Genomic DNA, 14,649 nt, shown 5'->3' with positions numbered 1-14,649 from the left:
AAGTGCATAAAAATGCCTCACGTTTGTGCTGCTTGGGGCTGTACAAACTGCTGTACGCTCCAAACCAGATCCTGGGGGATTACATTTCATAGGTAAGGCTGGACAATTGTTTTGAATATATTTGGCCATTATAAAATCCTTAGTCTTAACCTTTGCTAAGCTAGGCTAAGATAACAAAGCTATGCATTCCTGTGTTCAAGCCAGCCTCCAAACAACGTTTTGGTTAAATGTAAGAACTATAATACGGGATTTTATAATGGCCAAATATAATCAAAACAGTTGTTTAGCCTTACTAGGGTTTGTCGTTCGACAGTAATGTAAATAGTTTTTTGTGATTATTTAATTTAGTAGAATATTGTATTTTGAAAGCACTGGGCATTTCAAGTTGTTATAAGTACTTTGTGTGTTTCACTTTGAAATTAAACATTTCACTATTAGTAATTTGTATGCGACTTTTCATTGATATACAAGCAAGTGTCCTTTATCATATCGCAATCGCAATATTGATCTCAATAATTGCAATATGTCTTTTTCCCCAAATCGTGCAGCCCTATGCACTAACCTCCATTTCAATTAAGTGCTTTGAAAGGCTGGTAATGGGGCACATCTTGAGCTCCATTCTGATCAGTCTAGACCACCTTCAATTTGCATATAGTCACAAAAGATCCACCCTGGCTCACCTGGACAATAAGAACTGCTATGCCAGACTGTTTGTGTATTTCAGCTCTGCATTCAACACAGATATCCCCTCCAAGCTGATCCAGAAGCTGCGAGCACTGGGACTCTGTGCAACTGGGTTCTGGACTTTCTCAACAACAGACCGCAACATGTGAGGATCGGCAAAAACACCTCCACCACAATGATCCTCAACACTGGCATGCCGCAGGGAAGTGTTCTGAGCCCAATGCCGTACTCCCTGTTTACACACAACTGTGTGTCCAGACAGAGCTCCAACACCATCAAGTTTGCTGATGATACCACCATTGTATACCTGATCAGCAACAACGACGAGATGGCCTACAGAGCGGAGGTGAGACTCTTGGCAGAGTGGTGTCAGGAGAACAACCTCTCTCTCAATGTCATCAAAACCAAGGAGATGGTTTGGGATTTTAGGAGGCAGGATGCAGCTCACTCTACATCAGAGGAGGTGCTGTGGAGAGGGTCAGCAGCTTGGGGTCACCCTCAGTGCCAACCTCAAGTCGTCAGAACACACAGCAGCGGTCACCAAAAGCCCACCAACAACTTCACTTCCTCAGATGCCTAAAGAAGGCTGGGGTATCCACCTCTGCCCTCATCGGATATTACAGGTACGCTGTGGAGTCCATCCTCACAGGAAGTGTTGCGTCTTGGTATGGCAGTTGCACTGTTGAGGACAAGAAAGCTCTGCAGAGGGTGGTGAAAACAGCTCAGAGGATCACAGGCACACCACTCCCAGCAAAAACGGACATTTACAGCATGTACAGGAAAACTAAGAGCATCCTGAAAGACCCCATCCACCCTGCACTGTCACTTTTTACTTTTACTCCCATCAGGCAAGAGACTCGGGACAATTCACACACGACAACATGATTCAGGAACAATTTGTACCCCAGTGCCATCAGCCTATTCAACACACAGTAACTGTGGAATATGTAATATGTGCAATAAATCTATTCTTCACACAATGTGTAATACTGGAACACAAAACAACTTATACTGCATTGCCATCTTCCGCTTTACTTTATGGAACTTACTTAACATTAGGCACATTCACCTTATGCAACTTAGCCTGTGACTTATTGTTGCTGCACCAGTTTGTCTTCTATGTCTCATGTCTTATGTTCTGTCTGTGAGGGAGGGGTTTTCAAGTAAGAATTTCATTGTCCTCTGCACACTGTACATATGACAATAAACTTCATCTTCATTAACCTCAGCAAAGTTTATCAGAGCACAATACCACAGAGGGTTGTATTTCTCCTCCCAAGTGCCAATCGACTGCCCCTCCCCAAAGCCTCTTATCCAGGGATTATAGAGGAAATGTCAAACTGTTAAATGGCTGATCGAGACAATACCTGCTTTCAATCCTAAGAGTCCCAACTTCCACACGTGGCCCATAAAAAGAACATGAGATAATGGATACACCTGCCTATGAACAGCATTTTTATGAACCTGTTCAAGCAACAGACAGCATTATACACAAAAAAGTGCTCACAAAAATAAAGGAAACACAAAAATAAGACATTTGAATGAATTAAATATTCATATTAAATTATTTGTTCTTTACAGTGATGAATGTGCTGGAGAATGAGTGGGCCAGTCCAGTTCATCATAGTCTTGCAGGAACTGCTGACACACTCCAGCCACATGAGGTCTAACAGTGTCTTGCATTAGGAGGATCCCAGGACCAATGACATTGGGTTGTTTAAGTGTTCCCTTTATTTTTTTAATGTGTTATTAATTTTCTGTGTCTATTACACATTTTCATGAATTCATGACACTGCCTTTATCAGATGTGGAAAGTAATGAATTACATTTACTCATGTTACTACACAAACAAGATAATGGCAAGATAATTAGCACAGTCAATACATAACTATTAATTGCTTTTAAATCATACAAGTCCAGCAATTAGCTGTGATACATAAACAACTCCTCACATCGCACTCAAGACCTGTTCCAACTGCTGCAATCAGGCAAAAGATACAAGAGAATTAAGACAAGGACAGACTAAATGACAGCTTCTACCCCGTTACCATTAGGGCACTTAATGGCATTTAATATTTTTTTCCATCTCCAATTAAATTTCTTTTCCATGTACAGTAAGGTACATCCTATCTTACTTTCTTTTTCACACACAGTCTCTAAGATACCGCTCCAGTTCAGGGACCGCACCTAATTTAACCTAAATTTGCATGTTACTTGCATGGTAACGTAAAAAAACGTTAACAGGGTGTGGACATTATGTGCCATGTTAAAATTGGTGACGTTTGGAGCATGTTTAAAAATGAGCATATTAGCATGCTAGCACACGTGGCACATCACCAAAATTTAAATTAAGGTGACCTTAGCTAAAGTTATGTAGCAAGTTTCATGTCAATATGTTGAAATTTAAGGGAACAAAGACAAGTTAAATTTCCGTTTATAAGTGAAAAAATAAGGGATGAAAAAGAGGCGCTGAGGTGTGGCCACTTGGGGAAAAAACTAAAAGAACAAAAAGAGGGTGTCATGGAGATGCGGTATATTGAGTTACAGGTGCCTAAGATAGAAATTGTGGATGTGAGAGGCCGTGGATCCATGTTAAGTCAATGGGGAAAAAAAATTGGCCTGAAAAATGGCTGTGGCAAAGGAACATATCCCTTGTAAAAGCACAAGCATACATCTGCAGCATGGATTAATTGAGTATAAAAACAAAGAAAAATTGGAATAATAATAATATAAAGAAAGAGAACAAGATTTTGGCTTTACATGCTAAACAGGCAATCTTTGTAAACTCAACATGCTGTCTTTTAAAACAACTCATTTTATGCAAAGGCCTGGGTCACCTCAACTGGCCAGAAATGTCATTCTAAGCCTGTGTAAAGATTTACTTAGTCCATAGGACAGACAGAAAAAAAAATCTTGTATTTATTGGTTGGCCCTTTTCTGACAGTGGCACGAATGACAGATGCTTAGGTATTAGCTTCCTCACACAGATCTGTAAATCTTCAGACATCGTTATGACATTACTTCGTGGAACTTCTCGACTTATCTACCAGGTCCTAGTTGCGCTGCCAAAGTGTTGTAAAATGCAGTTACAGACAAATGGCAATGGCAGAATTCTTCCTTGTACAGATCTACTCTAACTGAAACATTGTAATGAATAATATTGTTTTCAATAATTGACATTAATGTAGTCACTGAAAAATAAACAGAATATTTCAAATAATATTTTAAAATATAAATATATCCAAGAACAAGCAACATTGTTAAAGAAAAACCATATAGGTGAAGTAAGATAGGGAAAACATGTGGGCATCATAAACATTAAAACTGAATTTTATGTCTTGTTCTAATACATACTGGACTTAAAATGACTATCCCCAAAACATAGTTATATTAAAAATAATGGCACTACTGAAATAGGTTGCTATGCAAAATCAAACAGTTGTCAATTTCATGATTACATATTTTCAGACTGCACAGAATTTACCATTTTTGTTTGACATATCCATAGGAAGAAAGTGATGTACAGAGATTACATGTTGCAATTGCTACTAGTTTGGTTAAATTTTGAGCATACCAGAGTAATGTTACAATAACACTGAAATGAACCCTATCACCATGTTGCCAAACATATATTTTTTCCATATAGTGTACACAAATTAATGCATGCAATCTGAAAAGGTAATAATTTACTTACATATTACTGTAAATGTTTAATAATGCATATATGCTTTTAACTATTTAATAGGGATACAAATGTGAAAAAGAAGTGATTGTGAAACACATTGTGCACACAGCAAAATGTGTCCTCTGCTTTTAACCAATCACCCTTGATGAGCAGTGGGCAGCCACAACAGGCGCCCGGGGAGAGGCATGCGGTAACAGTGTTCTGCTCAGTGGCACCTTGGCGGATCGAGATTTGAACCAATAATCTTCTGATTACAGTGCCACCTTCTTAACCACTAGGCCACCTCTGCCCCTAATGGATCATCAATGAAGCATAAGACAGACAGACAGGATGCGCAGATGAAGCACAAATTAAAAAGTTAAACTAGAGTGAAGACTAGAAGTAATGAATGGGCAAAATTAAAGTTGATCAATGGGGAACATTTTGCTACCACCAATATTGCATGCAATATTTATGTTACACAATCTTGTGTTTATAAGAAGCATTGGGATGTGTCAGTAATGGACCGTTTAAAAGCACACGTGTCATCTTTTTGCGACAGTTTGCTTAACTGTCCGAGACCGCATAGCCAGATGAAATTATCCAATCCGCACTTACATTCGGATATCATTCGCGATGATAACCGAGCCGCTCCACTGTTCCATTTAAACCGGAGACAGGAGTTCCACAGCAGTGTGAGCGAAAGGTTAGCCGGCTCGTCATCTGCTCTAAATTTGTTTCTTGTGTGGAATGCTGAATGGAGACGAAGACCCTTATTTTAAGCCATGTAACTGGCCTGTTAACCAGACAGCTGAGCCGATCTGGAAATAAAATCGCAGGCGAACAGGGCGCCCTCCCTAAATCATGTACATGCATTCACCCGTTTTACACTTTTTCTGTGAAACGTCGAACAGAACGATACATTGCTCAGAGAAAACAGGAGAAAGCGCACCGCAGTTGGGTTCCTTACGTTTTTATTGTGGGAGAAACGTGTCCACTCCTTGTCCGTTGAGCTCCTAAATGCATTTGTATGCATTTGTCCGAGCAGCAAAGTTCTAAGTGAAAACAGAATTCCGCTCCAGGGGATACCGGGTCATGGGCCAGCTCTTGGTTACAGTCAACGGGAGCGTAACGAGAGGAAGGCAAAAGTTTCTCCCGTCCGACGCGGCTCCGATGGTACTGGACGCTTCACCGCACACTAAAAAAATGTCACTTGCGACAAAAAAAGCATTGGAAAAGTGCACGATATAGCGCGGACATCAAAGCAGGAGAACATAAAATGTGTCCTGCTCCATGTACGACTACGACTAGACAACTACGCAAATAACTGAGGCGGGTGCTGGTAAAATATGGTCCTTTACAGACAGACAATCCCACAGCCGTGCTGTACCTCCAGGCGCTGTTTTCCGCATCTGCCTTGACTTGCACTGGTGCAAGCGGAGCTGCAGTTATCCCGACTACCAGCTGGTGTTAAATTTCACCAATTACTGCCTGTTCATATCACAGACCAGCACCAGTTCAGCGCCAGCCTGCTGCAATGGGCCAGGGAACGTTTCAATTAAGTCAAATGACAAAGTAAAAATTACACAATAAAGATAACTATGGTCATTATATTTTGTGTAAAACATGTAGTCATTGACTACATATTCTTTCCAAACATATAGAAAATACGCACATAGACTTAAAAAGCCGGAAGAGACAACCAAATGAAGGATTTATATGGACATTTAAATCTAAAACTCTGTCAAATGCTGTAAGTGTAATATAAATCCAACATTTTCCCAACAAATCCCTCATTCTTATCTCTCCTCAGATTACTAAACGCATTACTACCTATACAGCCACGCCACAGATGAGGCAGGACATACGGGCTCGGTAGAACCAAATTCTCTAACGTGAGTCCAAAACTTTAACCACAGAAGGAAGACTGCATAGGTTTAATTAACACTACTAATGAGGGAAACCTGTGAGGCTAATTAGTTCTTCAAGACAAGGATATAGCACCACCTGGTGGGGCAGGGGCGATATTAGGAAATCTATAAATCTACAGTCGTGGCCAAAAGTTTTGAGAATGACACAAATACTGCGTTTCAAAAATTCTACTGCTTTGGTGTTTTTAGATCTTTTGTCAGTTGTTTCTGTGGTGTATTGATATATTACTTTTCAGCATTTAATAAGTTTTAAAGGCTTTTATTAACAATGACATCAAGTTTACGCAAAGGGTCAATATTTCCCAATGTTGCCTTTTTGCCTATGCACTTTGCCCTGGCATGCTGTCAATAAACATCTGGGCCAAATCCGGACTGATGGCAACATATTCCTTCATAATCAGTGCTTGGAGTTTGTCTGGGGAGTTTCCTGGCTATGGGCCAAATGTTTTGTTTGTGCCATTTCAATGTTTTGTGACCCGAGCCACTTAGTTATCACTTTGGCCCTATGGTATGGTGGAAAAGGCATTGTTCTTCACCAAACTGTTCTTGGATTGTTGGGAGAAGTTGCTGTCAAAGGTTGTTTTGGTACCATTCTTTATTCATGGCTGTATTCTTAGGCAAAATTGTGAGTAAGCCCTTGGATGAGAACCAGGCCCACACATGAATGGTCTCAGGATGCTTTACTGTTGCCACAAGACAGGACTGATGGTAGTGCTCACCTTTTCTTCTCTGGACAATCATTTTCCCCAAACAATCAAAAAGGGGATTTCATCAAAATAACTTTACCCCAGTCCTCATCAGTCCAATCCCTGTACATTTATCAGAATATCAGTCTGTCCTTGATGCTTTTCTTGGAGAGAAGTGGCTTCTTGCCTGCCCTTCTTGACACCAGGCCATCCTCCAAAAGACTTCGCTACACTCTTTCCTGAGCAAGTTCCACACTGGTGGCACCCTGATCCACAGCTTAATAATCTTTAGGAAATGGTCCTGGTGCTTTCCGGAATTTCTTGGGCACCCTAAGCCTTATCCACAACACGTTTTAGTTTTTAGTTTAATTTAGGTGCAATCTTAGTAGCAGCAATATCGTTGCCCATGAAACTTTTTTTGTGCAACGCAATGATGACTGCATGTGTCTCCTTGCAGGTAACCATGGAAGAAAAATGATTTCAAGCATCACCCTGCTTTTAAAGCATCCAACCTGCTATTCTAACTCAATCAGCATGACAGAATGATCTCCAGCCTTGTGCATGTCAACACTCTCACTTGTGTTCGCATGAGGATCACTAAAATGACCTCAGCAGGGCTGAAATGCAGTGGAAATGTGTTTTTGGTATTAAGTTCATTTTCATGGCAAAAAGGGACTTTGCAATTCATCTGATTACTCTTCATTTGGGAGTGTATGTAAAAATGGTCATAATAAAAATGGAAGCAGCAAACTTTGTGAAAAGCAGTATTTGTGTCATTTGTAAAACCTATGGTAATGAATGTAGAACTACATTATTACAGCAATACTTGTTGACCTTGAGATCTAAGATCCTAATGTGCAGAGCATGCAGTCATGCTTCAGTGATTTGTGATGCCTTAAGCATTTATATATTTTCACACATAATTATGTTTATATACATGGGCTTATCCAACTGTGGACCCACCACCTGCATGAGGAACATGAAGGGTCCGGTGCAATGTGGATTGGGTGTCAGACCTTGTTCGATCCCTGGAAAAGAAAACTGGCCATTGGGACATGGAACATTACCACTCTGGCGGGGAAGGAGCTGGAGCTTGTGAAAGAGGTTGAGTGGTACCAGCTAGATATGGTCAGACTCACCTTGACACATTGCATTGGCTCTGGAACCCAAGTCCTTGAGATAGGTTGGACACTTTCCTTTGCTGGAGTTGCTCCGGGTGAGAGGCAGAAGGCTGGAATTGGCTTTTTGTTAGCCCTGGTCAGGATGCTTCCTGGACGCCTCCCTGGGGAGGTGTTTCGGGGATGTCCTGCCACCCAGGACATGTTTAAGAAATTATATCTCCAGTCTGGTAATGAATTGGGGTCTGGCCGGAGGAGCTGGTGGAGGTGGCTGGGGAGAGGGCTGTCTGGGATTCCCTACTTGGGATGCTACCCCTGCGACCCGGACCCGGATAAGAAGACGACGACGATGACATTGGAGTCCTTGCACGTATTGTTGATGTTACAGACAGGATGGGAATCTTCAGTTTTTGCCCTGACTGCACAGAAGACAAACACAAGAAACTACAAGAAAACTGTGCTGAACAGTTTCTTTCTGTGGCAGGGCAATAGGGAATCAGAACAGACAGTGCACAAATCATGGTGGCTGCAGCAAGACATCTCCCATTCCCAGAGGTTGAATTTAACAAATTACATTTACTCACTGTAATTGAGTATTTTTTTTAGTTCTTTTTTTTTTGCTGGTACTTCTGACTAGGGACATGGTGTATTGCAACAGCAATACATTTTTTCTTCCTCTTTGTGAGTAATTTGTAAATAGGTAATTCTACCTTTCTCAAGTACATTTACCAAGTATCAAGTATCTCCCCTGTTACTGAGTAAAACATGAAAAAAATCCATCTAAATTGAAAGGAAATTGTGCCGACTTTTGAGTGTTGCATTTCCACTATTTTTTTGTAGGCTAATATGTTGCCGTGCCCATAACCTGCCATTATAATGCACCCTCAAACTACAGGACTGCTTCAAACAGATAAAACTGGGACATGTTTGAACACCAGGAGATGGAAACATTCACAGGAACGATACTGGGCTATGTCAAGTTCTGGATCAAAACAAAACAAAAACCCTGGATGACCAGCTCAAGCCGTTCTGAAAAGTGGAATTAAAAAAGCCAAGACAGACCATAAGAGGAGCATAGAGTGCCACTTGTCAAGTCACAATACATGGGAGGCGTGTGCAGGGAATTCAAGCCATCACAAACTACAGAGGCTGTGATGCACCACCAGGAGATCTGAGTGTGTTGCAGGCAGATGAGCTAAATTGCTCATTTGCTCGTTTCAAAGCACATCAGCAGCAGCACTCACCTGCTCCAGCCCTGCTTCCACCCCCACCAGGTTCCTGCATCACTCCACTCACTGTAAATGAGCACGATGTCAGACGGGTGCTCCTGGCAGTGAACCCCAAGAAGGCTGCCAGGCCAGACGGACTACCTGGTACAGTACTGAAAGCCTGTGCTTACAAGCTCCTCACCAGAATCTTCAACCTGGACTCCAACCTGCTGCTGAACTTCTACCTCTCCTCCATTGAGGGCTTGTACTGTACTTTATTACAGTAATGTACGGCAGCTGCACCATGGAAGACAGAAAGAGGCTTCAGAAAGTAGTAAATGCAGCACAGAAGATCATTGGTCACCCTCTCCCCTCCCTGATGGACATCTACACCTCTGATGCCTCAGCAGAGCAAAAAACATCTAGGACAGCTCCCACCCTGGCTTTCATCTGTTTGATCTGTTGACCTCAGGAAGATGCATCACAGGTACATCACAGCAAAGACAAATTGATTCAAGAACAGTTTTTTTCACAAAAAGCCATAACCACTTTAAACTCTTATATGCACTGACTACACGGTTGAACCCCCCCAAACACCCAGATTTCCTTCTTTCTAAGCTACAACTGGGCAATATTAATATTTATTAGCATTGAATACTGTGAAATATCTGTATGCTGTTCAATAACATTATTGATTACTGCTTTGCATACACTTGGCATTCTCTTGATGAGCTTCAAGAGGTAGTCACATGAAATGGTTTTCCAACAGTCTTGAAGGAGTTCCCAGAGGGGTTGTTGGCCCCTTTGCCTTCACTCTGCGGTCAGCCTGTACTGTATATAATGCTGACACTTCACTTCATTTGTATTCTGCACTATTTTCTACATATATGTCTGCACTGAAGGAGCTGCTTTTAATCTCATTGTACATGAGTATAGTGACAATAAAAGGCATTCTATTCTATTCTAATATCTCAGACCGTAGCACAGTAGCGGCTACACTTTAGCCAATCAGAAAACACCAATATTATATCTGGGTGATAACTTCACTGCTTGAGTTCGGGGATGCATTTGCAGGCATGCTTGCAGCAAGGGGACAAGTCGTGGCATGGGGAGTAGACATTGGACGCGCTGGGGAGGAGGACCGGAGCCGTTTGGTCGGGGAGAGGGAGGCCGGAAGTGAGTTGGGATGGGAGTGTAGCTGTGGAACTCGAGCTTCGTGGGGGGTAGCGGGGAGATCGTCTTGGCAAAAGGGGCAGGCAAACTCAATGTCAGTGGCAGGCGAAGGTTGTGGTCTTGATGTAGAATCAGGCAAGGTTCGTGGTCGGGGACAGGCAAAGGTTGTGGTCGTGGATTCTAATCAGCTGGGTGTGGGTTAATAAGGCTAGCATCTCTGGGAATGAATTCTGGGCATAGATCGGGCAGCATCTCCTCGGGGTTACCTGACTTTTATACTCTGCGCTGCCCGCTCTTGTTTCTGCTTCCGGGTCGCCGTCTCTCTGGCTGGTTTGGTGCTCTCTGGTGGGCTGGAGGTGTATTGGCTGTGACAGAACCCCCCCTCCTAGGCCCGGCTCCTGAAGGGCCCGGCAGATCAGGGTGACTGTCATGGAAATCCAGGAGAAGGGCCGGATCCAGGATATTCCGCGGGGGAACCCAGGCCCGGTCCGCCGGTCCTAGCCCTCCCAGGCCACCAAATATTCTAGGCCGCGGCCCGCCTCCGCCGAGTCACTCTGAAGGATCCAATGAAGCGGGGTCCTAGTTTTCGGGAACTGGACGGCATAGGCAGGCCTCGAGCAGAGACCCAAACTCTGTCTCTGGGATGGTACATGATGGCCGGCTGATGGCGTCAGTCCGCCTGTCGTTTCATGCGGTGCGGTTGAGGACCCGGTGAACTTGGGACCAGACTGTGTGGAGCTGGCGGAGTTGCACCAGCACCAGTCCCTCGACCATGGGCGTGGGGAACCATGTGGGTCTGAAGCCAGTGACCACCTTGAAGGGGGAACGCTCTGTGGCCGAGGAACTGTGCTGGTTCCGTGCGAGCTCTGCCAAGAGGAGGTGTTGGGACCAGGTCTGGCCGAGCAGTAGCAGCGTAGGTAGGCCTCCACCTCCTGGTTGACCCTCTCGGTCTGGCCATTGGACTGGGGGTGGTACCCTGACAACAGACTGACTGATACCCCCAGTTGTCCCCAGAAGTGACGCCAGAACCTGGCGATGAACTGGGGGCCGCGGTCAGAGAGGAGGTCTACTGGGGGTCCAAGTGCCGCACCACTTCTTGGAGGACAACGTCGCGGTAGGGAGTCCTGGAAGGGCAACGATCCGGGCCATCTTGGAAAAACGGTCCACGAGTACCATAATGGTGGTCATCCCTCTCGATCGTGGCAGTCCTGTGATGAAATCCATGGAGACATGGGACCATGGGCGATAGGGGCGAGGCAGGGGAAGGAGAAGGCCTTGGGGTTGTTGCGTGTCGGCCTTGTGTGAGGCGCAGGTGTTACAAGCGGAAACGTATGCCTGTACGTCTGAGGCCAGGCCTGGCCACCAGAACGTCTGCTGAATGCTGGCCAGGGTGTCCGGCCAATGGAGTGTCATGCCCCCATTGTAGGATGCGTGGTCGGAGAGGGGGTGACACGTACGTGAGGTTGGGAGGCGTGGTCCGAGGTGGGGGGTGGTGTGTGTGATCCGCAATCACCTCTTGAATGAGGGTCCAGCGTACGGGGGCCAGTAGGAAGGGCTGGGAGAGGATAGGGGAGGACGGATTGTTGTGATAGTACTGCTCCCACGCCTAGATTAGACGCGTCAACTTTAACAACGAATGGGAGTTGGGGGTCTGGGTGGAATAAGATGGGGGCCGTGGTGAATAGCTGTTTGAGTTTGCTGAATGCCTGTTGAGCTTGGGGGTTCCAGTGGAGTCGTGTTGGTTGGTCTTTAAGGAGGGAAGTCATGGGTTGTGCCACCTTGCTGAAGTTGCAGATGAAGCGACAGTAAAAGTTGGCAAATCCGAGGAACTGCTGTAGCTGACGAATGGTGGTGGGAACAGGCCAGACTGTGACTGCGGTTGTCTTGATTGGATCCATGGCAATTCCTTGGGGGCTGATGTGGAACCCCAGGAAGGAGATTTCAGCTGTGTGGAAAGTACTCTTTTCCAATTTAACAAAGAGACGGTTTTGTAGAAGGCGCTGGAGGACCTTTCTGACGTGGAAGGTGTGGGTCGAGAGGTTGGGTGAGTAGATTAAAATGTCATCTAGGTAGACGAACACCAATTGGTCCAACATGTCTCTGAGGACGTCATTGACGAGCACCTGGAAGGCGGCTGGGCTATTCGAGAGACATTATCAAATACTCATAGTGTCTGGATGGCGTGATAAAACCAGTCTTCCACTCGTCCCCTTCCCGGATCCGAACGAAGTGGTATGCATTTCGGAGGTCCAGCTTGGTAAAGACAGTGGCCCTTGCCAGGAGTTCAAAGGCGGTGTTCAGAAGTGGGAGGGGGTACCGGTTCTTTTTGGTTATTGCGTTCAGCTTCCGGTAATCAATGCACGGCTGCAGTCCCCCGTCCTTGTTACCCACAAAAAAGAACGGGGCGGCGACTGGAGAAGTGGAAGGACGGATTATGCCGCTAGCCAGGGATGCTGTGATGTACTCATCCAGCGCCTTTCGCTCCGGAAGTGAGAGCGAGTACAGCCGGCCTTGTGGTGGTAAGGCGCCGGGGAGCAGTTCAATCGGCAGGTCATAAGGCGTATGGGGGGGCAGCTCTGCTGCCTTGTCCTTGTCAAAGACCACGGCAGGGGATCGTCTCTCAGGGGCGTGGTTTCAGCTAGTAGGTGTGGTTTGGTTGTTGTTACACATGAAAGCATGGTTTATGTGGGGCTGTGGCAGATTTTTGCCTGATGGCATAGTCAGTCCTGTCTTTAGCTGGAATCTGGGCGTGGTGGTTACAGTCTTGGATCAGGGTTTTGGTCCTAGGCAGGGACCATGGCATGGGTTGAGGGGTGTGGCCGAGTCTCATCGTTGCTACGTGTGTGGGTCCAGAGCAGTTTGGGGGCATGGCCTGTCGGGGTTGGTGGTGGATGCATTGGCGTCCCCACTGTTTGATGGTGCCTGTGGTCCAGTCAATGTGGGGCTCGTGGGTGGTCAGCCATGGGTATCCTAAAACAATTGGGTCATGGGGGGTCGTGGTTAAGTAGAATGTTGTGGTTTCCACATGATTGGGCTCGAGGCAGATTAGTAGGGGTTTGGTTTGGAAAAGGACTCTCCTTGAGCCCAACGGGCTGCCATCCAGTCCCATAACCGCACGGGGAGGATCGCACCTGGAGACAGGGAGCTGGAGTCGGGTGGCCAGATCGACGTTGATCAAGTTCATGGCCGCCCCGGAGTCCACCAGTGCTCACCCCCAATGTTGGCCGGGTCTGGGTTTCTTCCAGCAGACGGTGATGGGAAGTGAGCAGCGGGTGGTGGCTCTGGGAAGGGCCTTGGTGCTCGCCAGGGAAGTGTGGGGTTTTTCCAGATGGGTGTGGTTTGATTCGACGGTTGGGACAGATGGCGCTGAGGTGGTTCGGTTCTCCTCAGTAATAGCAGCGTCTCTGTTCTTCTCGTTGCCTTCATTCCTGCGGAGTGAATGGGGGTCGGGCTCGGCTCATTTGCATGGGTTCGTCGGATACACGGGGGGGCGGAGCCCTAGGGGCGTCATGCAGGCATGCGGCCGGGGCACAGTGGAAAGGGGGGTGGCTACGCCGTTCTTGGCCGCGCTCAGCGTGACGTCTGTCTATGGACGTGGCCAGCGTGATTATACTGTCCAGTACTGTACTGTACTATACTGTACTTACCCAATCGCGATTTACCATCTTGTCTTTCACCGCCTCCCGGAGGCCTTGGTAGAAAGCGGCAGGGAGCGCGGCATCAGTCCACCCACTGTCGCTCGCCAGGGTTTGGAATTCAATCGCGTAATCGCTCACGCTCCGATTTCCCTGGCGTAACGACATGAGCCATAGTCGTGCCACGCGTCGCCCGGTCTCGCCTTGAAACACGATCTGGAGGCGGTCCAGGAAGGCGGGGACAGACAGACGGGTCACGTTGGGTCACGTCGTTCTACCAGCGGCGTGACCCACTCCGGCTGTGACAACAACACAACTAATGAAAAGGCATTCTGGAATTCTTTGCTCTATTCTGCTACTTGTAAGGAAATCTTCCAGAAATGTTGTTGACTCCATCCATAGGAGCTCTGAGCATCAGTTCCAGGAGGTTTTGTAGAATGTCACTCTTATTGGTCTTCAAATCTTGAGAGCACCTGCAGACAGCTCTTTGTGTCCAAACGCAAAAAAGACAATAATATCATCATGCAATGCAAAATGCACCTGCTACGAA

The 14,649-nt window shown here is 45.8% G+C and overlaps 1 protein-coding gene across 10 annotated transcripts in view; it reads right to left on the bottom strand.

Annotated features, from left to right (window-relative positions):
• The window catches only part of col24a1 (collagen type XXIV alpha 1 chain), a 98,412-nt gene extending 92,619 nt beyond the window's left edge, over positions 1–5,793 (bottom strand). For 4 of the 10 annotated variants that reach the window (XR_003751619.1, XR_003751620.1, XR_003751621.1 and 1 more), the window contains exon 1: positions 5,319–5,793. Coding sequence is in view for 7 of the 10 variants with exons in the window: in XM_029000025.1 (XP_028855858.1) it covers positions 5,319–5,374 (56 nt within the window). In the remaining 3 variants the exon portion in view is untranslated. The remainder of the gene's footprint in view (positions 1–5,318) is intronic. The other 6 variants (XM_029000024.1, XM_029000021.1, XM_029000023.1 and 3 more) reach the window with 2 other exon arrangements.
• Positions 5,794–14,649: the final 8,856 nt, after the last annotated feature.

Source organism: Denticeps clupeoides, chromosome 13 (genome assembly GCF_900700375.1).
Source record: "Denticeps clupeoides chromosome 13, fDenClu1.1, whole genome shotgun sequence".
Lineage (NCBI taxonomy): Eukaryota > Metazoa > Chordata > Actinopteri > Clupeiformes > Denticipitidae > Denticeps > Denticeps clupeoides.
The sequence above is the reverse complement of the archived record's forward strand: the minus strand, read 5'-3'. Positions and strand labels throughout refer to the sequence as shown.